Below are 26710 nucleotides of genomic sequence, written 5' to 3' on the forward strand. Positions count from 1 at the left end.
CCCTTCAAGCTCTCGACCCTCAAGTTGGAATCATCTGGGGAGCACTCAGAAAATGCCAATCCCAGGGCAGCACCTCCAGAAATTTTGATATAATTGGTTGGAGGGCGGACATGCAGAGGGCCAGTGAGCCCCTCTTGAAAGCTCCCCAGATAATTCTGATGTGCAGCTGGGAGGACTTCTTACTCCCAAAGTTAGGGCATGTGGCCCCGGGCACACCTTCCCAGGATTGCCAGGCCTGTCTTCCCTGGGAAATGGAAACCGTTTCCCCCACTGCTGGGAATGGGCCCCTGGGGGAAGAGCCTTTGCCTCCAGATTGGAGGGTGTCCAGGCTGGGAGCCTGTACCCCTGGGCTCCTCACAAGGAAGCTCTGTGCCCAGGTGCGAGGTCTGGGTGCCGTGGAAGGTGCCCTGAGCTTACTGGTAGGGGGCAGGGGCGGGGCGGGGGTGGTGGCGGCGGCCGTCTTCCCAGGTGTGAACGTGCCTCTTACCCCACAGGTGTAAGGTGTGCCCGCTGACCTTTTTCACCAAGTCTGAGATGCAAATTCACTCTAAGTCACACACCGAGGCCAAGCCCCACAAGTGCCCGCACTGCTCCAAGTCCTTTGCCAACGCCTCCTACCTGGCCCAGCACCTGCGCATCCACCTGGGCGTCAAGCCCTACCACTGCTCCTACTGTGATAAGTCCTTCCGACAGCTCTCCCACCTCCAGCAGCACACCAGGTGAGTGGCCCGCCTGGTGCTGCACCCCCTGCAGCCGATTTCAGCTCAGCACCTGCGCCGGGTGCATGGACCTGGTGCAGGAGGGGCAAGGACCTTCTCTAGGTGCCCACTGCCCCGAGGGTCAAGACCAAACTCCTTTACTTGGCATTTGAAGCCTTTGGTGATATGACCTCTGTGGACCTCACTGGCTTCTGCTGTCACTACTATGCCACCCTTCCCACCGTGTCTCATCTGCTATGTCCTTTGCCTGAAACACCCTCCCCCATCTTTATCCTTTTTCTCTGGCCTCTCCTAGCCATCTCTCAGTCCAGCCTCCCCACGCCCCGACAGGCCCTACGCATCCCCATCACGGTAGCGATAGGCTGTCTCGTCCTTGCCGGCTTCTTTTCCCAACTTCCAAATACATTGATGGCTCTTGAAGGCAAGGGCTTGGTCCCCTCCATCCCCATATCCCCAGTGTGTGGCACGTAATAAGCATCTGGGCATTTGTTTAATATTTGTGGAATAAATAGAACTGTCTTTTATAGGTCATGTGATTCATCCATTTGACAAGTATTTGCAGAGCCTCTACCATAAGACAGACATGATTCTAGGTTCTGGGAGCGCAGCAATGAACAAAACAGACAAAACTCCCTGTCCTTATAGGCGTACAGTCTAGTCGAGCATGTCAGAGAGAGATTCAGAAATACAAATGCTTTCAGGAAAGACCAGTTTTTGCAGGGGAGTACAGACATCAGAAAGACTGACTATCCACCCGCCAAATAAAAACACCATAGGTGTTTAGAGAAACAAACCAAAGGTCACCAAGATTGCAGTTCATCTCTTCAGAGGGGAAGAAACACAGAGGTTCTCTCTCCCCTGGTGATAGCATCTGTGAGCATTGCTATGGGTTGGCCGCTATCTGCTTTGTAAAAGTCAGGGGTAATGTTTTTGTGTGGAGCTTGTAACTTGCAGGAAGTGCTCAAATGTTCTCTCTTTTGAGGACTGATCTGATGCTAGACAGAGAGACCCTAGTTTTTATTTTTAGGTTCTTAAAAATTGTTGTTCTTTTTATGATTTATTCATACACATCCATTGCCTTTGTGTGCTTTATCGCGGGGCACAGAGTGCTTTGTCTGTTCCTTGGACTCGGAGGCATAATGTGTAGGTTTGATGGTAAGAAACAAATGGCAGAGTGCCAGTAGGACAAAGCATCCATGGTTTCTCCCGGTCCTGAGCCTCCTGAGGCATAAGGATCTGACCACAGAACTTTCTCTCTGCAGGTTTCTGATTTTTTGTCATTACTTTGATTATTTTTTAAAGTTTGGCCAGTTTTCTGGACACAGGCACGAGTAACGAGGTACTGATGAAGAAAGAAAGTCCTGCTGGTTAGAGTATACGATACTAAGGTTTGAGAGCTAACTTCCGTCAGATTTCACAAAACGTCCTCCTTTTAATCTGTGTGTGTGAAAAAATTCCTCATGATATTATTTAAGATCAGTAACCTAGAAGGATCCAGTTCACCTGTTGGGTTGTGCCTGTACAGCCTGTGATGGAAAGGGTACCTTGTTTTTGGAGACACCCCCCCCCCAACCCAGTGCGTTGGCGTTTCGGGCTGGCAGGAGTAACTTCATGTGTAACCTTGAAGGCTGGGGTTCCATAAGCCAGGGAGCAGATCTGGTCCAGTTTCCTGGAGCCTTAGGGAGTCCACATTCCCACGTGTGAAGGACAGTCCTTGTGTTTTACTATCAGGCTTATAGTAATCTAATACTATAATTAAATGAAATTTGTCTTCAAATGTGACATTTCTGGCATGGTGGTGGTTACAAATTTGATTTACCCAATTATATCCTGTTGGGAAGGAGGACAGATTTTTTTTTTTTTTTTTTTTTTTAACATTTTTTATTTATTTTTGGGACAGAGAGAGACAGAGCATGAACGGGGGAGGGGCAGAGAGAGAGGGAGACACAGAATCGGAAACAGGCTCCAGGCTCCGAGCCATCAGCCCAGAGCCTGACGCGGGGCTCGAACTCACGGACCGCGAGATCGTGACCTGGCTGAAGTCGGACGCTTAACCGACTGCGCCACCCAGGCGCCCCAGCTTACTGGCCCTATTTACCAAACTAATGGTCACGAAGAGCAAATGGTCTCAAATTGTTGGCAGTTGGTCGGAGCAGGTTTTTTTTTTTTTTTTTGATATTTATTTATTTTTGAGAGAGAGAAGGAAACAGAGTGTGAGTGGGGGAAGGGCAGAGAGAGAGGGAGACACAATCCAAAGCAGGCTCCAGGTTCTGAGCTATCTGCACAGAGCCCGACGTGGGGCTTGAACTCAAAAACCGTGAGATCGTGACCCGAGCTGAAGTCGGTCGTTTAACTGACTGAGCCACCCAGACACCCCGGTCTGAGTATTTTATTCCTTGTTCAAAGATAGCTTAAATTGAGGATTAGAGGTAGATCAAAGAAGAAATGGGTTTTGTCATATGCCCTTTAGGAAATAGAAATTAACCCCAACTAAATCACTTTCATTCCGTCCAAAGTCATAATTCCTGTTCTGCTGATCTCGGGTGGTTAGTCTGCTTTGCCAACTTGCCTGCTTCTGGAGTGAAGACTCTGGGACCCTGGCTTGGCCTCACACAGTGTCTGCTCGAGGTGATGGTGTCCGTTTGGAAGCTGTGCCCATTCATCTGTTCTCTGGAGCATAAAGAACTAAGTGCGTGTGCTGTAGTCCTCTACTGAGCCCATAATCTCTTGATGTCTTCTTCGAAGACTCAACTTCAGACCTGAAGCAGAGGTCTTTTGGCAGGTGTGAGGGGGACCTCAGATCTGTTGCTGAGACCAAATGACTCTGGTCCATTTATTGTAACAATCAACAATGTCAGAGTGGAGGAGAGTGTAGTCTTTTATTACGATATATTGCATGATCAATATTTAAGATTAAGAACAGATTTTAGGCAGCAAGGGCATTGACCCATCTTCAGACTCTTTTAATTTATCTCATAAGACGTGTTATAACTGTCACTAATTGGTAAGTGTAGTTAGTTAAATGTAGAACAAAACCTTTTTTTTTTTTTTAATTCAAGTTGTTAACATACAGTGGAGTATTGTTTTCAGGATTAGAACCTAGTGATTCGTCACTTACATATAACACCTGGTGCTCATAAGGACATGTCTTTTTGATTTTTATTGTACGTGAAAATAAGTTATTGTTTTTTGGTCTCCATTTTAAAAACTGCCCAAATGTATATATTTATATTATATAGCATATATAATTCTGTATGATATACTGTATAATCGTATAAGTTACATATTATCATACATATAAAATGAATATAAGTGTATAATACATTTTCTGTATGTATATATGCACATAAAATATGAAATTAATGCAGGGAGATTGGCCATCTCTTCTTTTGATTTGCCAGCTGCCTTACAGTAGTATCTTCATAGGACAGCCCTCGCTCTAGTGTTTGGCTAATTAAAAATACAGAAAATACAAAACGCTCAATCATTTGGAGCATCCCCTCTTTTAGTAGAGCAAAGAAGGAAGGAACTCTTTGGTGTTGCCTGGTGGCCATCTGGAAAGTCCAAGAGCGTTTGGGTGTAAAAGATACTTTGATAACATTATTCTGATTGGGGGCCTGGATTCGAGAAGGCTAGGGCACAAGGTGGGCAGCCTAGGTAAGGTATGAGCATTGGTTTGGTAGTAATGGGGCACCTGGGTGGCTCAATCGGTTGAGCGTCTGACTTCAGCTCAGGTCATGATCTCGCGGTCTGTGAGTTTGAGCCCCGGTTCGGGCTCTGTGCTGATAGCTCAGAGTCTGGAGCCTGCTTCGGATTCTGTGTCTTTCTCTCTGCCCCTCCCCTGCTCATGCTCTGTCTCTCCCTCTCAAAAATAAATAAACATTCCAAAAACAATTTTTTTTAAATGGGGCGCCTGAATGGCTCAGTAGGTTGGGCGTCTGACTTCGGCTCAGGTCATGATCTCACAGTTCGTGAGTTCGAGCCCCGCATCAGGCTCTGTGCTGACAGCTCAGAGCCTGGAGCCTGCTTCACATTCTGTGTCTCCCTCTCTCTCTGCCCCTCCCCCACTCATGCTTTGTCTCTCTCTCTCTCTCAAAAATAAACTTAAAAAAAAAAAAAGAAACACAGTAGCAAGTAGTGATAATTAGGAGGAATCCTAGTTTTTTCAGAAGTAAACCTTTGTTTTAAAATACTCATCAAGACCGTGACCAAAAAAGCAACAAAAATTTCACAGGCCTTTGAAGGAGGGGATTTTGCTGATGTTCCTTATCCAGGGATTGCTCTCCATTCCCAAGGACACACATTTTTTTTTTTCCTCGAGTGATTTGAGTGCATAATGGTGGGAAACCAAACAAGCAATAGAAGAGGGTCCTATTAACATTAGAGACAAATTGTTAGTCATTAGACAGTGACACATATAATTAAACCGATGTGTCCTCACCCAGTGACAAAGAGGTGGGTGTCCCGAATACAAGTTCCAGAATCCGTTAGACAAACAAACAAACAAAAAGCTAAACACAAAGAAGCAACCAGATTCCAGGTTCCTTGTTTCCTGCCGTTCCACAGAGACTCTTTCCTGCTTTTTGCCCCTCCATAGAAAACCAGACAGTCAAGGCACATAATCAAATCCATCTTCCAAGGGTGATGCCAGTAATGAGGGGAATAAAAGAAGGTCACGTCCAAGGCTGAACCAGCCCTGGTTACGTAATAGAAATAGAGTTAGAAACAGGTTGAACAAGATGACTCTGGGTATGGAGAAAGATGTGCCTGGAAGCATTCTGGGGGGCAACGTAGTTTCGATGTGCTGAAGCACTTTGGTGGGGCTCTCTTCCATGAAAGGAAGACAAAACAAGTAAGGAAACACAGGTAGCTGGCAGAGTGTTCCAGAAGTCCAGAGTTCAGGGGTGACCCCATAAATAATAAAAATCACATGTATTTCAAAAGAAAGTCAGCAGAACTTTGCAGAGAGTCTGGTCAGCGTAGAAAAATGGCATCTGTCACACCTGCGACAGCAGTTAGCACGAGTGTGAGGTCATGTACCTGCAGCCTTACAAGGCAAAAGTCGGGGATCGCACCCGTTTTGTGAGTGGGTAGGTGAGGTCTAGGAAGAGGCTCGAGTGACCGGATGTGTTTGTCTATTCAGGCTGCAGACCGGTTTGCATTTGTTTTCTCAGCTATGTGATGTTTGTGTGCGTGTGCCGGGGTAGGCATACTGGTGGCAGGGGTAGGCGTCATTCCGTTTTTCTCGAGTCTGATGATCGTAACGGTAGTCAAATTCTACCCACAACTAGTCTGTCCAGGACGCCCGTGTGCCTGGCCCTGAGGCGGGTGTTTCCATACGAAGTCCTCCTGTAGTGTGAAGCTGTGTTTCTAAAGAAGAGGTAGCGAATCTGAAAAGTGGCACAGAGAGTGAGTCATCTCAAGGAAGGTTAACTTGTGCTGACCCTACCGTTGTGTTAGTTCCAAAGCATTCACCCGGCTGAAGTCGTTCAGTGTAATTTATTACCTGGGAAATAAAAGAAAAAATGAGAACTGATGAATTGTCCATAATTTTATTTAAACATTGAATAAATTCTTCTTGTTGGTTTGTATAACTTGTTTATCTTAAATAGAAAGTATCTCATGAACACCCTTTGAAGAAGTCACTGAATCCTTACGGTCATTACAATCCATATTATTATCGCCATTTTCGGACTGAGGAAACTGGGTTGAGGGAGGCAAAGTCACTTGCCCAAGGTCACTGTGCTACGAGGAGGCAGAAGTGAGATTTGAGCCCAGATCCCCCAGGAGCCCGTGCGTCACAGGGAGGAAGGGGCTGCGGAAGAAGCTCCTATGGGTGGAGGTGCCAGCTACCGCAGGGCGAGTCTTCGGGGCCCCAGGGTGGGGGGCTGCGGCGGTCCAGGGGCACTGATTTCAGCTCGGCCCCCCTGCGCTGCCTGTGGTCCTCACATGTGAGCACATGTGGGGAGCGGGCTGGGTGCTCCCCTACAGAGAAGATGCCCTGCGGAGACAGGAGTCTGATGTTGGAACTGAGCAGGGGTGGAGTCGGGGGAGGTGTTCCCGGCAGGGGCGGCAGCATGAGCACAGGCTCAGACGCTTGCTGGGGGGGGTGGGGGGGGCGGTGTCTTCATGTGCGTAGCTCACTGGAAAGTCGGAAAGACTCCCTGCCAGGGAGAGCAGTGGTGGAGGGGAGGCTTTGGAAACCAAGGCCTTGAATGCTGGGTCACAGGGTTTGGACTCTGTCCTGGAAAAGGGGGAGACAGTGGAGGTCGCCAGGCAGGGCCATGACGAGGTCAGATCCCTGCGCTGCTGCTGTGGTGGAGGCCAGGAAGGGAGAGGCTGCTGCTGGGAGTCCAGGGAGGAGGCCAGGCAGCTGTGGTACTGGGACTGGGAGGCCACAGGGGGCTTTCCCACTCCAGAGGGCTTGGCTGGGGCCCTGAGGAAGGACCTTTGGAGGGTGCAGTCAGTCAACAAATACTTGCATCCTATATCTGAGGATGGACATCATTGGCTATGTTGAGCATATTACTGTTGCCAGTGACCGACATCAGAGAGAAAACCCTCTTTGATTCAGTCCCTGCCTATGTACAGGGTCCTCTTGGCTGGGCCCTGGGGTGATGCTGGTGAACAAGACCAGGGGAGCCCTTGCCCTCAGGAGGCAGCCCAGGAAACAGTGACTAGGCAGTGACAAAATACACATTGCTTGGGGGTGGGCTGCAGGGCCCAGGCCTGGTGTGGGGGCTCAGGGAAGGCCGCCCAATCGGGGGCTTTTACGCTGAGAACAGGAGTGTGGGTTTTCACTGGGTATTAGCTGGGGAAGAGTGTGCCCGGAAGAGGGGGCAGCCTGGATAAAGGGAGGAGCTTGGAGTCTAGTGGAGTCGGGGAGGCTGGTGGGGCCAGAGGCTGGGGGCGGGGGAGAGGAGCGGTGGGAGGCAAGGACTCTGGGGTGAGCCCTGGAGGGGTTAAGACAAAATCAGCACATGCCCTGGGGTCCCTTAGTCCCCTCTGCCACCTGACCCCAACTGAATGAATTCCCCAGCCCTGGAGGGGGTGAGGGGAGGATGGAACGGAGGGGTTGTGTCAGTCCAGATGGCCCTTAAGGTCCTTCCATTGTAGGGACAGGGTGCCATGGTTGGAATGATGTCTCCAGATACATGACACCCAGAAATGTGCAGGTAGAATGGGGTTCTCAAAATCGGGCCAACCAGCTCCACTTGGCAGGTTTCTGTGCAGCCTGTGAACTGGCTCTGGCCTTGGCATCTGAGCCTGGGCCCTGTGCTTGCCCTCCTCCCTGTTGCGTAGAGGAGATGGTGGGCGGGGAGGGGAGGGAGGGGAGTGGCCCCTGTACTGAGGATGCATCCGGATCACAGGTTTGGTGGGCAGAATCATTAGTCAGACAAGGTTGCCGGGTGAGAAATGGATCTTGGACCAGGATGTAGGGTGCATAGGAGCAGGGAGGTGAGGCCAGAGCACACGATGAAGGGCCTTGAATGACACACTAAGGAATCTGGACTCTTCCCGTGTTCACGGTAGGCAGCCAATGTCTTCCTGATGGCGGGGAATGTTGTTTATTCAAGCCTATCCAGCATGGGGCCTGCTGGGACAGGGACCTTAGTTTGTTTGATGAGTTGATGGGCAGAGCAAGCCGCCTCGGTGAGGTGGCCTGGGGCATTAGGGACACTGTGTGGCCAGGGCTGGGTTCTCCCTTCCCTTGATGCTTGGTGGCAAATTAGGCAAACAGCGTTCAGGACGGCCAGCATTTCACGGCCCACCTACTTGGCAGAGAGGGTTTGCCAGAACAGGTGACTGAAGACAAGCTCAGGCTGATGGCGGAGGGCTTGCACGGAAGATGGGGCTCTGGGGCGTCTGCGCACCTGTCCGGGCCCACCTCCGTCCTCACCTGGGCCCCCTGGGCTGTCAGGCAGGCACGAGCAGCACCACTGACCTGAACAGAAAATCCAGCCGTCCACCTTTGAGTCATCACTCTGGAGTCACCTGCTCAGTGAGGCCCACCCTGACCTCGTGTTTAAAACTGAATCCGCACCCCCCCGGCATCCGTGCTCCCCCCCACCTTATTCTCTGTCTTCTCACAGCACTTATTACCTTCTATGTGGGATTTACTTACTTATTTCATGTTTGTTGTTTGTTTCCATGAGGCAGTGGTTTTTTTGTCTGTTTTGTTCATTCTAAGTACCAAGCGTGGTCCCTGGCACAGAGCTACCCAGCGTAATGAATGTTGAGTGAATGAATGAATGAATGAATGATGGTAATACTGGCAAGTGTTGACTGAGTGCGGACTTTGTGCCAACACTTGGCCAAACCCCTTAACACCTATTATCTAACGTAATCTTCACAAAGTGAAGTGAGGTCATATTTTTATGCTCATTTTGCAGATGAGGAAACCGAGGCTCAGTGATTTTTCCCAGGGTCACCCAGCTAGTAGCTGGTGCAGCCAGGATGAGAACCCAGGAGTGGGAGGGGACAGAGGGTTCACAGGAAGGACAGAGAGGGCTGAACTGCCGGGCCTCCCCGTCCTGCATTCTCTCGGTAGCTGGGGGTGACCAGGTAGCCATCCCAGACATGAATCTGATGTGGGGACAGGGCAGGGGACAGAAGTTGGGGGCCAGTCAGAGACATTTCCTTCTGAAGGCAAGAGACAGAGTGGACAGGCACGTTCCTGGCAAAGCTGTGGATCTGTGTTCTTTCAGTGGTGGTCTGTAGGTGGGTTTTTAAGAAGAGAGGGGCAGAAAGCAGTCAACGTGGGCCCCTGAGGCTGGGGGACTGGGCCGGGTCTCTGAGTGGGCGCTGGCGGTGGGCGGGGTTCAGCAGGGAGCTGTGGGGAGCAGGAGGGCTCTGGTTACAGACCGGCAATGGGAGGCCAGAGGAGGAAGGAGAAGGGGGTACCTGTGAAGTCCCCGGCTCTTGCCTGGGGCTCTCTGGGGAGTGTATGGAATGGAGACAGGGCGGCTTGGGAGTCAGATATATGGTGGAGGCCATCCAAGGGCCTGGGGGGCTGGAGCCGGCCCACGGTATCTGTCAGGGACTCCACCTCACTGCCCATTGCAGAATCCACACAGGCGACAGACCCTACAAGTGCCCACATCCTGGCTGCGAAAAGGCTTTCACTCAGCTCTCCAACCTCCAGGTGAGTGCCCGCCTGCCCCTTGCCTGCCTGGCCCCCTGCAAAGGGAGCCCAAGCCGGGGTGGGGCTGGGGGGAGCCCTGGCTGGCCCCTGACCCCTCTGTGCTCCCCACAGTCTCACCAGCGCCAGCACAACAAGGACAAGCCCTACAAGTGTCCCAACTGCTACCGGGCCTACTCGGACTCCGCGTCCCTGCAGATCCACCTCTCCGCCCACGCCATCAAGCACGCCAAGGCCTACTGCTGCAGCATGTGCGGGCGGGCCTACACCTCGGTGAGTGCCTGGGGTCCTCGGGGGACCTCTTCCTCTCCCGTGGCCTCAGCCATCTTGATTCTCCCCACTTTGCAGACAAGGAAACCAAGGCCCAGAGAGGGGAAGCGACTCCCCGAGATCACGATGAGTGGCAGAGCCAGGGTTTCGGCTCCCCAGTTCTGTTTCTGGCTGCCCTGGGCCGAGCCTCCAGCCTCTTGGCGGCCTGTAGCCGCCTGGTTTCCTCCAGGCCCCGGAACACTGAAGGCAGTGGTGGGGGGCCAGGCACCCTGCTCTCCAGAGCCAGAGCCGGGGAAGGGCCTTCCCCACTGGGCAAGCTACAACCCCCATCGTGGCCACGAGAGGGCGCAGTGGCTCGGCCCAGAGCTTCATCATTTCAGGAAAGGCCTGAGTAGTACCAGAAAGGTCATCTCATCCAACCCTCCGTCCCTGGGTGGGAATTTCCCTAAGCAAGGGCCTTTCAGCAAGAAGAGGGAGGCTGGGCAAATCACCTGAGTGTGTGTGCGTCTCCAGCTAATCAGATATTCTGGTTAATAGACCCCCATGCAAATCCAGACAGAGATCACTGAGCCTCAATTTCCTCATCTGTAAAATGACGAGGTAACAGTTCTCAACTCACAGGGCTGTTGGCCAGCAGAGCCAGTGCCTAATAAACATCCGCTAATACAATGATTTATTCTCTCAGTGTTTACTGAACACTTGTGCCAGGCTATTGGGAGTCAGGATGAATCAAACAGACATATTCTCTGCCCCCAGGGAGATTGGACTCTACTGCTGGAGACAGATATTAAACAAGTAACCAACAAATAAATATGGAATGACAAATTATGGTAACTGCTGTAAGCAGGGTTTCTCATCCTCGGTGCATGTTAACATTTGGGCAGGGTACCTTTGTGCTCGGGGACTGTTTGGTGCATTGTAGGATGTTAGATACATCCTTGGCCTCTGTGCACTAGCTGTCCCTCCCCAGGCTGTGACAACCCAAAATGCCAGACGTTGCCAAGTGTCCCGGGGCAGGCGGTGAAGTCACCTCCGCCTGAGAACCACTGGTCTGAAGGAAACACAGGTTGATAAAGCAGCAGGGAGGCTAGAACAGAATTGGGAAAGGGACGTAGGTCTGGGTAGGTCAGGGGAGGGGGTAATATTTCAATGAAGCCTTGAAGGGTAAGGAGGGTGAGAAACTTCGAAGCAGGAGCACACCCTGAGGTGGAACAAGCGTGGCAGTTTCCAGGAACTGAAAGAGGATTAGGTCACACGGGGCTGTGGGGCCTTGTTAGGGAGTTTGGATATTTGCCAGGTAGAATGGGAAGCCACTGGGGGGAGGGGACTGTCCGGGAGGATATTTTTGAGAGGTCACTGACTGGAGGGGGCACACGTCGGGTGGTGAGGAGTATGGCAGGTGCCAGCCAGGCCTGTGGTTGCTGAGCACTGGGTTCATGACACTGCTCCCTCTCTGGAGTTCAAAGGGCAGAGGAGAGTTGAAAGACAGAGGGCAGAACCTGCAGGGAAAGGGCCCCAAGGGGAGAGGCAGGGCACCCCAGAGACCTAGGAGCCCCACTCAGCCGGCTGACCGTCAGCTGGTGTCGGCCTCAAGTTCTGGACACCCACCTCCTCACATCTGCTCCCAGGGGAGGGACCACAGGCGTCCATGAGTAAGATTCTAGATGGAGTCTGTCTGAATTCTGGGGGCAGCGGGGGTGTCCCAGCTCACCTGTCTTGCGGTGACTGGACTCTCTAGAACTGGGCCTGACTGGACTCTCTAGAACAAGAATAATTACCTTTATTTTAAATTTATTTTTAAGTAAAGTATAGTTGGCATGATATTTTTTTAAGTAGGCTCCATGCCCAATGTGGGGCTTGAACTCAGGACCCTGAGATCAAGAGTCACATGCTTTACTGACTGGGCTAGTCAGGTACCCTGACATCTTTTTTTTTTTTTTTTTTTTTAATGTTTATTTTATTTTTTTGAGAGCGAGAGAGAGAGAGCGCGTGAGAATGCACATGCAAGCGAGCAGGGGAGGGGCAGAGACAGAGAGAGAGAGAGGGAGAGAGAGAGGGAGAGAGAGAGAGAATCCTTAGCAGGCTCCGTGCTGTCAGCACAGAGCCTGACTCGGGGCTCAAATTCATGAAGCGTGAGATCATGACCTGAGCCGAGATCAAGAGTTGGACGCTTAACCGACTGAGCCACCCAGGCGCCCCAGTGACAAACCTTTAAAGGAAAAAAACCCAAAAAACATTTTAATGGATTGAATTTTAAACTACTTTAATACATAAAAGAAACATTTTAGAAGAGTGAACCCCCACGTTCCCATTAGCCCCCAGAACCATCAACCAATCTTGGCTCATCCATATCCCTATTTTCTGTCCCTATAATGTCTCTGTAGACATTATGTTGTTTCATCTGAAAATTTTCACTCTGTCTCTAAACATCAGGACTCCTCTTTTTTAACATGTTCACAGTATCTTTACAATTCCCTTAAGTCCTTGGTACCATCAGCTACCCGGTCAGCGTTCACATTTTCTGTCTCCTGAATTAGGCCAGCATTTTGTTTACTTCCAATCTGATTTTGTAATCAAGATCCAAGGAAGGTCCCTACATTGTACCCTGTCAATATATCTTTTAGTCTGTTGATCCCCACCCTGTGCCCCTGCCCCCACCCGGGTCATTTTTTTCTTTGCAGTGTATTCACTGAAGAGTAGTTTCCTAGTTTGCGTGCTGCTGAGGCTTTCCCTCTGGTGGTGTTTGATAGCCTGTTGCCACCGCATTTGAGGGCTTCCTCTACATGACTGATTCTGAGCAAGGTGATGTTTGAGACCGGGGGACTGTCCTGTGGGGCGAGTGGTGGCTCACCAGGTATTCCCACTTCCTTCCACCTGAGTGTGAGAGCCTCCGGGCCTGCAGGTGAGCCCGTGGGTCCCCTCACGCGCCCAGTTGTGGGTGCCTCAGGTCAGACTCGGCAGAGCCGTGGGGACAGTCAGGGGACGAGCCGAGCATGCCCAGTTTGTGCTTCCCCAAGTCACCGGTCCTATCAGGTCCGGCTTCTTCCCAAGGGAGGATTGCGTGGGGGGGTGGGGTTGCAGAGGCCGGGGCTCCCACCACCGCCTGGAATCCAGAGTAGAGACTGGGGGAGGAACAGTCCCCTTGACCCTTACCGCGTGCTGGGAGCTCTATCTGCCATAGCGACCCTTTGAGGTGGTTCCTTCAAGAGGAGGCTTGGGCATACGAGATGACGTATCTGAGGTTCCACTGCTACGAGGTGGCAGGACCCAGCTCAGACCAAGGCCTCCTGCTTTTCCCTCCCTGGAGCACCGGCCAGATGGGGGCGGCTGTGCTCGATCCCCCAGACAGGCTGAGGTGCAGCCAGTTGGCCTGGTCCTCAGGAGGTCCAGGTGGGCACTTCTGAGGGATGAGCCTGGTGCGTGCCAGCTCTCCAGCTGGCATGCTGTGGGCTCACAGTCTGGTAAATGGGCCACCACCCACACGTGGCGGCATTGCAGCATCATCGCTAGAACCGATGCTCACTGCCCACCTGATGGCCTAGAGCCGGGCTGCTCGCCACCAGCTGGCCCACCTACCACGGAGCCCTCCCGTGGCCACTTGTGGGAACTGCAGCCTCCCCTGCGTGTCTTGCCAAGGGTTGCATGTTCTGAATCTCACCCCTGCCCACAGGAGACCTACCTGATGAAGCACATGTCCAAACACACGGTGGTGGAGCACCTGGTGAGCCATCACTCGCCCCAGAGGACGGAGTCCCCCGGCATCCCGGTGCGAATTTCCCTCATCTGAGCCGACCCAAGGCGCCGCCCCACCCTGCCCACTGGCAGACACAGACCCAGGCAGCACCAGGCCCCAGCTTCCTCCAGGGGCCCTCCAGGAACAGCCGAGCTCTCTCATGACCTTCCTGACCTTCCAGAAAGCCTGGGCTGCAGAAGCCCTGCCCGGTCCAGCTCCGGGGGCGGCCAGGCCAACTGCAAGATTCTGGACTGTTTTGGTGGCATCCAAAGACGATCTCAGAGCACTTTGAACCTCTCTGTTGGGTTTCTTTTTGTTCCCCACCCTCCACTTGCTTCACTGTTTTTGTTTTTAAGTTTGTTTTGGAAATAACAAAAAAGATATTTATTGGCCAAGAAGTTGGTGCTGCTAAGACCGAGAAATTAAAAGAATCGGACAGATGGACACAGAGAACCAGAGGGCAGCGTGGGACCTTCTCTTGCCACAGCCTCAGGTCTTGAGGGAAGGCTCAGGCCTGGGTTCCTGGACTGCAAAGGGGACCCCCCCCCCCCAGGTGGGAGGGGACAGGAAGCATCTGGAGTGAGCCACTCACCCCTAGGTGCCCAGCTCCAACCTCTCGGGCTACACCCTGGGCATTACTGAGCAGAGGGATGAGGCAGCTCCTGGGGCTGCCCAGGCTTCAGGAGGCAAAACAGGAGAGGGGCTGGGAGATCCGCAGGACCAAAGGGTGCAACGTTGGGCTGGGCTGGGCACAGGCCCAGGGAAATGGGGTGAGGGTGGGCTGGGTAAGACCTGGCCCTCCACTGCCCTGAAGACCACCCCAGTCTACCTCGGTGCTGGCCAGGAAACCTATTGGCTACCTCTCCCACCATCCCAGACTGTGGGCAGGGGGGTGGGGAGGGAGTGGGCCTAGGCTTAGGACCCCCCCCTCCAGAATTTCCTCCAGATGGGGCAGTGCCCAGGGAGGGGTTATGTGTCTTCCCTGTCATGAAGGGGGGAATCCCCAGTCCAGGCCCTAGGCCCCTCGGCAGGGAAGGGATCCTCGGGGAGGAGGGTCCCAGGAGCAGACCCTGCCCTCAGCCCCCACAGACACACCCCGATCTGAAAGCCATGCGTGTCCATGTATATAGGAACTATGTACAGAGCCCGGAGAAGCCCCCCTTCATCCCCCGGGGAAAAAAAAAAAAAACTAGACAGAAACTCATCTATATATTCTGTATCTGGAGTTCCGTTTTGAATATTAACTGTGTTATTTTTATACACTTTTTAAGCCTTAACTCGCCATTGATTTACCAGTTTAACGTTTCCTGGGGTTTTTTTTCCCATGGGGTTCTCTGCCCCAGCCCCCACCCCTTTGTTTGACTTGCGTCGTCGGATACTCAGTATTGTAGCTTTTTGTCCGCATGTTACTACCCTGTAAATACGCTGTCATACATACTGTTAACACCCCATTTGCTTTTTTCTATGGGACCTCCAGGCCACCATATTTAGAACTAGTTACCTTATTAAAAAAGAGAAAACAGTCTGTCGGCTTCTCAGTCTGCATCTTGGTGGCAGGGAGGTGAGGGCAGGTGCCCCTCGATGCTTCAGGAAACAGGTTTGCATTCTATTTAAGAGAAGGGGTGGGGAGCAAAATAAAAATCCAGTGTGGGGGAAGACACTACATGGGGCGAGAGACAAAGAATTCCAAACCCTCTGCTCTTTGTATTTCTCTGTTGTGAAGAATAAACTGTACCTGCACCTGGGTGGCGGTCGTGTCTAGCGTGCTCCGTGCGAGGGCGGGGCTGGGGGGCACTTTTCCATTGCTCCTCTCCCCTCCCCCGCCCCCCAGACTTGGGGAAGGAGGGAAATGGCCCCTTCCCGTGGGCTGGCCTCACCCCAGCTGCTGAGCCAAGTGCTCGGTGTCTGGCACCCTGTGGCCCCCTATGAAGGAGGCAGAAAACCAAGAGGGGTTTTTTTTTGTTCCTGTTTCATTGTTGTTTTTGCCGAGGATCATGCTGTAATTAAGTGGCAGGAACACACGTCTCACCCAGGTTTGTCTCATTCTGAATGAAGCCTTTTTGGATGTGTGGGGTCCAGTGGGGTTCCCAGCCCCCGCTCCCAGGTAGGGGGGTGGCCACATCCCAGTACCCTGCCTATCTTCGGGGGTCCACCGCAAGTGCCCTGACTGGGACACGATTCCCGTGATTGAAGGAACCAAGAAGTCCCCTTGAATCCACTTTCCCCACGTGGGTCAATGTTTTGATTGTGGAGGAGGGAAATGCAGGAATTAATGACCCCAGAGTTTATCAAGGCTGGTCCTCTGTGGGGCATTCTGAGTGAGACAGAAGTGACTCTACCAAGAGTCACCATGGAGCTCACCTTCAGGAATTCACTCTGAGCCCTCACAGGCCTTGTGAGTCAAGACGTGGCTGCAAGTGTAGAAAGTCCAACCCAAACAAGGATGTTTTGGCTTTCATAACAGGACAGTGCGGGAGTCAGGCCAGCCTCAGGGCTCACTGTTGTGTCTCCAGCTCTCCACTTTGCTTTGTTCTAAGAGCTGGTTTCACCCTCAGGCTCCAGCCTCACAGGCTCCCCGCAGGGTTTCCTGCAGTCAAGCCTCTCTCTCTTCTAGAAGCCCCAGCAAATATCTGGGTCTTGCTGGTTGGGACTGGGGTAGGTCCCATCCCTGAACCAATCACCGTGACCAGAATGTCTATACTTGATTGGCTTAGACCTACAGCCCATGCTCTAGGCCTGGAGCATCAGGTGAAACCCCAATCTGTAGTACATCTCCCCAAAAGGAAACCAGATGTGTTGACATGAGGAGGGGTAAATGGATATGGAGTAGCCGGGAACCTGTCTTCGGTAACCTCACGGGCCTCAAGGCGTTCTCGGAAATTGACCTCCCACAGCCTGCTGTGCTAAGGGGTGAGCTCTGGCGGCCATGTTTGCATCACTTGACCCGATCCCAGCCACAACCGAGTGGCCAGCAGCGGACATTTGACTCAGCCGTTGAAGTCTTAGACCGATGGTAGCGATGGTGCCAGCGGGATGCGTTGGCTGTCCTGGTTCATGAGTGGGTTGTGCACACCACACACACGTGGCCGACTCCACATTCGGTGAATGTGGTGGTGTTGAATCGGCCATGGTGGGGCTTCTACAACAGAAACTGGCAAAGGCTACAAATCTGGGCTTTCTCTTTCCTGGAGGAGCCAGTTGCTAAACATTTGCCAGCACACCACCGGCTGACTCTCCAATCAGATTTTCCAGTCCGTGAATTAGGAAGAGGTCCAGTTCAGGAGCCTGGAAGAGCCCGTGGCCCAGGGGTAGGGATGTGTGTTGGGCCACACACAAGCAGGACAGAGGCAGACAGAAGCAGAGGCGGACAGAGAAGACCTAGACAGAGCCTGTGTCAGACTCGGTTCCTGACTTTGGATCTCCATCTTCCGGGCAGGTTTGATTTCCTGCTTGTTCTCACATCAGTGAATTTAAGTTGCTGGTGGCACGACATCGGGCAAGTCACTTAACCTCTCTGTGCCTGATTTTCTCATACGTAAAATGAGGGAAATGACAGCAACCAACATATAGGGTGGATGTGGGGATTAAATGAATCAATGTATGTCCAATGCTTCAAACTTTGCCCAGTGCATACTAAGTACCAGTGAGTGTAATTGTTACTGTTATTATTTGACATGGCCCCGGTGTATCTAAATCCCTTATGACCAGTGAGCCCTGGCTAGACAGCTGCTGGTGTTTGGGGATTTCTGGGGATGACATCTGAGCTGGTCTGGCAGGGTGGGGCAGCAGGGGCAGGTGAAGATTTTGCATGTAGAAGCGACACTCCGAGGACTGGGAGGACTGGCAGCTTTTCACCTCCTCACTTGGAAGCTCTCAGGAGCTTCCACTGTCTCTGAGGGCCCCGGCCTGGGTGCTGAGGACAGTGCTGACTGACAGTGACACCGATGGAAGTGGCCGCAGAAGAAGCTTATCCGCCCTTGTTATTCCTGCTTCTGCCCCAAGTCCCTCTAATGTCCCCCCATGGGCCTCTGGGTAAGACAAAGGAGGGAGACACTCCCAAGAGGTTGTTCCACATTGCATCTTCCTTGACTCTTCCCTGTCCTCCGGAAGGTCTCTACCCACAGTGTGAAGCTGTCCCAGTCCAGCACCTGGAAACCCCTGACCCAGCCATCATTTAAAACAGGAAATGGCTATTCTTTTGGCAAAGCCTTTGACTCCATGAACTTGGTGGAGAAGGGACAGGCAAGGACGGGGAGAAGGCGAGTCACATTTTCTGCAGCATCACGACAACCTCCGCAAGGAGGGTGATGGGCACCCCCGCTTTACAAATCTGAGGAAACCGAGGCTCAGCAAGGTGAGGAACTTGTCCACAGTCACGCGCAGAGTTAGAAGAGAAGCAGATCTTACTGGCTGGTGCTCAGGCCTCTCATGGCCACGGGGTGTGTGTGAAGGTGGGTGTGGGTGGCCCTCGGGGGATGCTGCAGGGTAAGGGAGAGGAAGGAATGTGCCAGCTCAGAGCCATCAAGCAATAACCTGTTCTAAGGTACAGCTGGCCTGTGCTTATCTAAACCAGAGTCCAAAACGCCTTCCGGGTTTTGCTAATCCAGTTTGGGTGGGAGGCAGTGGGGAGCTTTGAACTGCGTTTGAGAGGGGAGAGATCTCTTATTTCACATCATCAATAAGTGGAACCCGCTTGTAAAAATGATCAGATTGTGAAAACCATCAGGACGGATTTACGCTGGAACTGCTGTCCTTCCTGGGAACAGTGGAGGCTCATAACAATGCAATGTCTGTGAGAACACTGCATACTGGATTCGGGAGACCTGGAGTGAAATCCCACCCTCCCAGGGCCTCAGTTTCCCCAAGTGTCAGACGACAGCGCAGGGGCTTCCAAGCTGCTACCTTCCCTGTCTCCTTGGCCCCGTAACCACCTTTCCTGCAGGGCCTGATGATTTCACCTGCTGTTCAGAGCCTGTGTTTCCCACTCCCCCCCCCCGCAGCCCCCCACCCGGGGATGAAAAGTCTAGATAGCAGCCACGAGTAAGGAAACTTACCAGGCCCAGACTATGGGCCCCGCATCAAGGAAATGTCCTTTTTGTGGACACTGTCCAGGAGAGAGGGCCATAAGGATACCTTTGAAATAATTTTATTATAATATTACTTAAATACGTACAAAGTTGCTTGAGGGCGGGGGGAGCAAAGCCAAGGACTCAGATGTTTCTTTCTGTGACAGCAGCTTTCTCCTGTTCACCCAGAAGCTACTCTCTTTGGAGTGAGAGCCAGTCCTGGCTCTCCAGCTGCTGCCCAGACAGACTCACAGCTTCTCTGTGCCTTAGGCACTTACGTTCCCTTTTTGTGCTTCAGTCTCCTTATCAAAAAGGGGGTTGGGGGCTGGCTTTGGGGGGTGGGGCGGGAAGGGCTAAAATAGCTCTGCAGGAGGCATCAGCCGAATCCAGTAAGGTCAGAGGTGAAGGGCAGCTTGGAGGCGCGCTACTGTCGCGGTGCTTCGTCGGTGGCTGTTGAAAGTGGAGGAAAGGGACCTTTCCCTCCTGTAGAACAGCTAGCTCCCCAAAGGCCAGGGCCTCCTCCTCCCACCGCTACGATCCCACGGCCAGGCGGGCAGGGCTGTTTCGATCCAAGCTCTCGCTGCCCTCCGGGGCGCCCCGACGGCTTCAGGGGCCCCCCTTCCCGGGCCGGCGGGGGGTCGGGGACTAGTCGCGCAGCAGGGCGTACTCCTTGGGCGCCCAGAGCAGGCGCGGCCGCCGGATCTCGGCCCTCGAGCCGATGTCGGGGCTCCAGCAGAACTCGGGCGACAGCACCTTGGCGGGCTTGTGCAGCCAGAAGAACTTGTTGAGGTGGCTCTCGTCGTGCCAGCGCGCCTCCAGGCCGAGCTCGCGGTCCCGCCGCTGGCCCTGCGCGCAGTGCGCCGTCAGCCCGCGCAGCGCCGCCACGCTGCCCCCGAACACGGCCGCGTGGTAGTAGAAGTCGCCCTCGCCCGGCGCCAGCGCGGCGGCCGAGCGCGCGTCGCGCTCGTAGGGCAGCAGCCACCGCGGCCAGCGGTAGTGCCAGGAGTGCAGCTGCGCCACCGACTCGGCCAGCGCCTCGGGCCCGAAGGCGCCGTGGAAGTACTGGTCCACGTCCATGCAGAACACGAAGCGCGCCTCGCGGCCCAGCCGCCCGCCCAGCGCCTCGTGCAGCGTGTGCATGCGCTGCATGGACACGTCCTGCCAGCGCCGCTCGCGGGCCACGCGCTCCACGCGCAGGAGGCGGCCCGGGGCCAGCGCCACGCGGGGCACGGCGTCCGGGCGCTCGGTGAACACGTAGTACACCACGCGCTGGCCCACCATGAAGTGCTGCTCGGCCGTCTCCAGGAAGCGCGCCAGGTACTTCTCCAGGTACCTGCCGGGCGGGGTGGGGCGGGGCGGGTCAGCCCGAGCGCGGCGCCTTCCTCGGCCCCCGGCCGCGCTCGGGCTCGGGCTCCCGGCTCCCTGCAGCCACGGGCTCCGGAGCTCCGCAACCCTCCAGCCGCAGCAGCTTTCAAGGCGGGCGCAGAGGCTTGCAGATCGCTCGCCTTCGCAGCCCTGGGTTCCCTGCCTTGACCGTGGGCTCCCAGTGCCCGCCTGGATCAACAGGGTCCCGCGGCAGAGGGGCCGTGCTGGCCCTGGGACGGCCGGCAGCGTTAGCCTTTGCCTCGTTAGGGCTCTGAGCCTTCGAAGCTTAAAGCTTACGAAGGCCTGGACCCGTGATGCCGCGGCGACGTGAGGAAGCCCAGACAGCCTCACGGACAGCATCGTGAAGACAGGTGCCGCACCCGTGTTCAGCAGTCGGCCATCCCAGGGGAGGCCCCTTCATGGGGGAGCAGCTCGGAGCCCTTCGGGAGTTCCTGCCCACAGAATCTTAAGCTGTAATAACAGCCGTTGTTGTCATCACTGAGGTTGTGACAGTTCCTCACGCAGATGGTCAGGACGGTCCCTGGGTAGGGGCTTGTGCTGGGTGGGCTCCATGGTGCCGGTGTCTAGGGAGGAGGGAAAGGGAAAGGGTGGTCCTGCCTGCTCCCCTGGAGGCTGGGACAAGAGGTGCTGTCTTTGCTTCCCTCTTCGCTTTGGGATCCTGCGGCCGGGGAGAACCCTGTGCCCCATCCCTGCGGCCCATGCACACCCCTTCCACTCCCTGCCTGAACAGCACCGCTCCCCTCCCCAGGCCTTACCTGCCTACAGCAAAGACAGTCAGAGCAATGGTGAGGTTCTGCTGCAGAGCCTCCCGCTGGGCCACAGCTGGGTCGAAGGTGCCATCCCAAATAATGGGGGCCCCCCAGGAGGTACAGGTCAGGACTTCAGGCCGGGCCCTGGCCGGGACAGGGATGGAGAGATAGGTCCATTCATCCACTGGTCTGGTGCATTGTCACCGCCACCTCCCCAGTGCCGTACCCTAGGGCCCCACAAATGGGTCCCACCCAGCCCCCGCCCCTAGAAGTCCCTAGCTTAGATCCAACACAGAGGATTGGGAGATGTGTGACCTGATGGGGCCCCTGGGAGGAGTACCTGGCCCTGCCAGGGTGAGGGATGTGTGGAGGGCAGGGACACGGAAGGCAGAGCTCTCTAGGGCATGTGGGTGTTAGCTCCTTACCAGGGATGCAAGAGACCCGTGAAGTTGTCTCTCAGCAGGGCCATTCTGGCAGAAGGGCAGACACCCATGGGGATGAGGACTTCCAGATGCCTGCGGGGTGGGGGCAGCAGTGAGGGGCCCTCTCTCTTTGCACTTTACAAGGAGGGGGAGCCCACAAGGACAAGTGTGCAGCCAAGATAGCCATCGCCCACCATCCCTCAAGGAGGCACTTAAAAGAGGCCCCGACCCTGCTGGTTCCCACGTTGAGGGCTGGGGGAAGGGAGTTGTACCTGATTACAGGGAGCCCATACAGGTACAGCCCTAAGAGGCCAAGTGCAAATAGGATCAGCAACCAGAAGAGTCTCTTCCAGGTCCTGGGTGGTGGGGAGGGCATTAGCAACTCATTTATACATACACATACACATGAGAAATTGCTTATGTAATTTTAATGTTGCAGGTTATTTATTTTTGGATACAAATATATTCTTTTCACATGGTACAGGTATTCAGAGGTACAAAAGAGTATATATAGTGCAAAGTCTTTCCTGGTCCCATCCAGCCAGTTGCTCTGCATGGAGGGGAGCCAGCACTACTCTTTTCTTGTGCCTCCTTCCAGAGGTGATCTGTGCGTATACAGGCAAATATAAATATGGTGGCAAATCCTCCCTCCTCCCCTCCCCCGATCGGTGGTAGCACAGTAGATATGCCGCTCTGCATCTTGCATTTTCCACTGCCTCCACTGACCATTATCTTTGCGGTTATCCCCTCTGAATACTTGAAGTGCTTGCCCCCCCTTTTCCCCAGCTGCCCAATATACCATTTATTGGATAGAGCATCATTTACCTGACCAGGCCCCTTTTGATGAATATTTGGATACATAATCTTTTGCTTTTCCCAGCAGTGCAACGGGACATGACCTTGGGCAGGTTTGGAGGACGATAATATTAGAGGTTGGGGTGCTTAGCCTGGGTAGGGGACAGGACTGGCCTTGGACAGGAGAAGAGACTGGGAGGGGATGCAAGGAAGTTTGTGGCTTGGTGACTGGGAGTTGAGAACTGCCTGACACTGATGAGTTGAGGGGCTGCGTGGGGGGTGGGCTGTGGTCAGGGGCCACGCGTCTACAGTGGCTCCAGCCACTGGGCTGGGTACGTCCAGCAGAGCTCAGAAGCCCCATTCCTGCTCGGAGGAGGTCGGCTTTGGCGTGTGGCCACGGTTGGGGGTCATCCAGGAAGGGCCCCCAAAGTCGAGATCCTCTGGGGGATCTCATCCAGTATCCCCCACCCCTCCTGTGTGCCCATGTCTCCCGAAAGGCTGGAACTGCCTGGTGAGGAGCACGGACACTGGGGCCAGACCCCCAGGTTCCAATCCCAGTCCACCATTTGTAAGTTGTCTGGCCTTGGGCAAGGTTCTGGACTTCTGCACTACAGTCTCCTCATCTATAAAATGTGGATGATAAGAATACTTCCCTCGGAGGGCTGAGATGGCTAGTGAGTTGATACACACTAAGCAGTTAGGGCAAGGCCTTGCACACAGTTCTAGCTCAGTTGCAATTGTCATTATTCCTGAACAGACCCTCATGATCCCCGGACAACCTTCCAACTCCACTCTCTGCCCTACAAATCCTTCCAAAGTCTGGCTCCCCTGGTCTCTCTCAAGCCTGCCGGATCAGACGCTCCTGCCTCCCTGCCTTCTCAGCGACCCGACTTGGCTGTTCCTCATCAGACGTAGCTAGTAGATAGGAGAGGGGTCTTGTAGTGGTGTCTGTGTGCCTGTGTCCACCTGTGCACCTTCTCAGCACATGGTACCTCCTTCTGTTCAGTTGGCCAAGCCAGGAACCTGACTGCACCCCAACCCCTTCCTCTGTCTCACCCCCGCCCCCGTCATCTGCTGTCAGTCCCCAGGGTGGGTTGACTTCGCCTCCTGGATGTCCTCCCCCCCACCCCCCGCCCCCGGGCCCCTGTGGTACTCCTGGCCCCACAGTGATCCTGCCTGTACATCCCCCACCAGGACCATTGAAGCATCAACTTCCATCCCCTTCCTACACAACCCCCAAAGTCATCCTATAAAATGCCCACCTGCTTTCACAGTGTCCACATCACATGACCAAACATCCAAGAAGAAATACATTTAGAAGGCAAATCTATGGGGAAATGTTCACCCTCACTAGTAACCAAAGACATACAAATTAGAACAGGGTGACATGTTTTACCTATAAAATGAGCTTTAAAAAAAAACAAACAAAACAACAAAAACTAGCCATGCTTCAAGTATACAGTGAGACAGGCACTCTTACAGTTGCTGGTGGGAGTGAAGATTGCTAGATCTTTTTGGAAAGCTACTTAGCTATGGGGATTGAAGCTTTCACTGTTCCTACCCTTTAATCCAATCACCCCAACTTCTGAGAGTCTGCTCAGAGATCATCTTCAGGATGCAAAAAGTTTATCCATCAAGATGTTCACTAGTTTCTGCTTATGCATGCCTCCACCCTATATTTCTTGGGCACAAGCTCAGAATCATGCACTTGCTAGGTCAAGGATTCAGAGGTGAGCGAGGCACAGACCTTATCTTCAGGGAATGGAATCAGGAAGATGTGGATGGCCAGGAAGAGAGGAAATGGGTCAGATGACAGACCTCAAACAGATGAATGGAACACAGCACAGTAAAGGCTGTCATCAGTAGAAATACAAGATGCTAGGAGGGCAAACTGGAGGGTGGCAACTGAACCTTGACAGATGGGGAGGAAGTTGGGGAGGCTTCCTGGAGGAGGTGGCTTCTAATGATTAGAAGTTATCCGGGCAAAGAAGGCAGCAGCGGGGAAGGGAGGTCTATGAGAAGAAAACAACAATGTACAGAAGTGAGAGGGGAGAGAAAATGTGGGGTGCGCATGGCACTACGGGTCACTCTGCAGGGTGGAGTGCAGGTGGGGAGCGGGGACAGGTGAGGCCGAAGGTAAGCCAGGGCCAGATCACCCTGCATTCCAGGCTAAGGGGCTGGGCTTCATCTGGAGGACCATAGAGAGCCCTGAAAGATACTTCCTCCAGGGACCGATGCAGATTTTTATTTGAAAAAAAGTACTGCAGCTAAACAGTTGAGCCTGGACCCTGAGGGGTGAGGGAGCGTGGCTGGAGGCAGGAAGGCAGTTCCGGGCTACTGTTAGCCCTCGTGAACCCGGGCGTTGGTGGTGGGGTGGTGGAGGGCTGTCAAGGGGGCAGGCAGGACTTGGTCAAGGTTAAAGGGACCCGGCCAGGGTTGCTGGGAAAGGAGACAGTGCCTGACTGGTGGGGTGGGTGGAGGAGTAAGTGGAGGTGCAGTGGTGGAGGCAGGGGCGTGGGTTGACTCTCCAGAAGTGTGGCTGGAAGGAAGGAGGAGGATGGGGGCGACCGGATGGGGCTGAGAGGCTGGGATTGGTGGAGGAGTGTGTGTTTCCTTTATATGAGGGGCACTTGGGCTTGGTTGGATCCTGACTGGAAGCACCAGGGAGAAGGCATTCATTCCGCGGGCTGCTGAAAAGGCCCTAACAGCCAGCCCACCGACTAAATAACCTTTTTCTGACGACTCCGTGGTCACGTGGAAAAATGCTTATGCAGAAACCGTAAATGAAAAAAGCAGGTTCTAAAATCAATGGGCAGTATGATTATTGTTATTTATTTTTAAATTTTTAAAAATGTTGATTTTTGAGAGAGAGAGAGAGACAGAGTGTGAGCAGGGGAGGGGCAGAGAGAGGGAGACATAAAATCCGAAGCAGGCTCCAGGCTCTGAGCTGTCAGCACAGAAGCCGATGAGGGGTTTGAACTCACGGCCCATGAGATCGTGACCTGAGCCAAATTTGGACGCTTAACCGACTGAGCCACCCAGGTGCCCCTGGGCAGTATGATGATAATTTAGCAGGAATTAAAACGTGCACCAGAAAATAAGACTAAAAAGGAAAACTTCAGTATCTATGCAATAAGTTATAGTAGGGCTTTTTTTTCCCTTTATTTTTTCAAGTTTTTAAAATGTGCTTATATTGGCTTTTTAATGCAGGAAAGATACACAGTTAGCAATTTAGAAAAACAAAATCAAACCAAACAAGTTTTAAGCCTTCCTACTGCCTGCAAGATAAAGTCTAAACCTCGCAGCCCTGTCCAAGAAGCCTTCAGAATCTGACTCCTTGGCGGTCACATTCGAAGTGCTCTCGCCTGACCCGGCTTTCCCGCCTCTAGAAATGGAGACTCACGGTGGGTAGACCAAGGATGGTCTCATAGCTTTGTTTGAAAGAGTGAATGGATGTCTCGGAAACCCCAGTGTTGATCAGTGGCGAATTGGATTCGTGAATTATGCACACCTATACCGTGGAAAGCAACAGGACCCGTGAAAAGGATGAGGTGGATTTCTATGTACATTCTGGAAAAGAGGTCCCGATGTGTTAAGTGGAAAAGGAAATAACAGGACTGTGTATAGAGGCTGATCTCACTTCTATGAGGGGAAAGCCCCCATTTACAGACATGCCTACCCATGGTCTTTCATAAACGTGTCGGGAAAGATCTAGAAAAGCATTATCCAATAGAAGTACAATATGAAGGGTGCCTGGGTTCGACTCTTGATTTTGGCTCAGGTCATGATCTCATGGTTGGTGAGTTTGAGCCCCGCATCCGGCTGTGCTAGCATTCACAGAGCCTGCTTGGGATTCTCTCTCTCTTTCCCTGTCTCCCTGCCCCGCCTTTGCTCGTACATGCTCTCTCTTTCTCTCTCAAAATAAATATAAACATTTAAAAAAGTAAAAAAAAAAAAAAAAAGAAACCAAAGAAGTACAACATGAGCCAGATATATAAATTAAAATTTTCTAGTAGCCACATAAAAAACTGTGAAAAGGGCTGAAATTAATTTTAATAACATTTTAATTTAACCCACTGTGTCCAAAATATCCTTTTGACATATAATCAATATGAAAATGGTGGAGATACTTTATATTCTTGTCTCATACTAAGTCTAAGTACTAAATCCAGTATATATTTTAGATTTATAGCACATTTCAATTGGAATGAGCCACATTTCAAGTGCTTGGTAGCTACGTAGGGCTGGTGGCTACTAGACGCACGGATTCTGAAGGAGATGCACCAGTTACTGGGGGGCTGAAATTAGAGGGAAGAGGGGATTTCTGCTGGGTATACTTCTCTCATGTTCCGCTGTACAATGAGCAGGTGTTACTTTTGTCTTTGTTAAAGAAACAATAGGCCCCAAATGGAGTCGCTAAATGCAGTT

At 53.0% G+C, this 26710-nt stretch overlaps 2 protein-coding genes across 3 annotated transcripts in view; one reads left to right on the plus strand and one right to left on the minus strand.

The window, feature by feature from the left end:
* Positions 1-15609, plus strand: part of ZNF362 (zinc finger protein 362) — a 40129-nt gene extending 24520 nt beyond the window's left edge. For both annotated transcript variants that reach the window (XM_042951402.1, XM_042951401.1), the window contains 4 exons: positions 495-719; positions 9786-9864; positions 9976-10134; positions 13802-15609. In XM_042951402.1, the coding sequence (XP_042807336.1) occupies positions 495-719; positions 9786-9864; positions 9976-10134; positions 13802-13918 (580 nt within the window). In that variant the 3' untranslated portion in view covers positions 13919-15609. The remainder of the gene's footprint in view (positions 1-494; positions 720-9785; positions 9865-9975; positions 10135-13801) is intronic.
* A 3966-nt stretch (positions 15610-19575) lies between these two features.
* Positions 19576-21863, minus strand: A3GALT2 (alpha 1,3-galactosyltransferase 2). The gene is made up of 4 exons (XM_042948548.1): positions 21760-21863; positions 21491-21580; positions 21072-21209; positions 19576-20263 (listed from the first exon to the last, which is right to left on the minus strand). The coding sequence occupies exons 1-4, from the start codon at positions 21861-21863 to the stop codon at positions 19576-19578; spliced, it is 1020 nt and encodes a 339-aa protein (XP_042804482.1).
* Positions 21864-26710: the final 4847 nt, after the last annotated feature.

The sequence above is a fragment of the Panthera leo genome, chromosome C1, assembly GCF_018350215.1.
Source record: "Panthera leo isolate Ple1 chromosome C1, P.leo_Ple1_pat1.1, whole genome shotgun sequence".
NCBI classification, from domain to species: Eukaryota; Metazoa; Chordata; class Mammalia; order Carnivora; family Felidae; genus Panthera; species Panthera leo.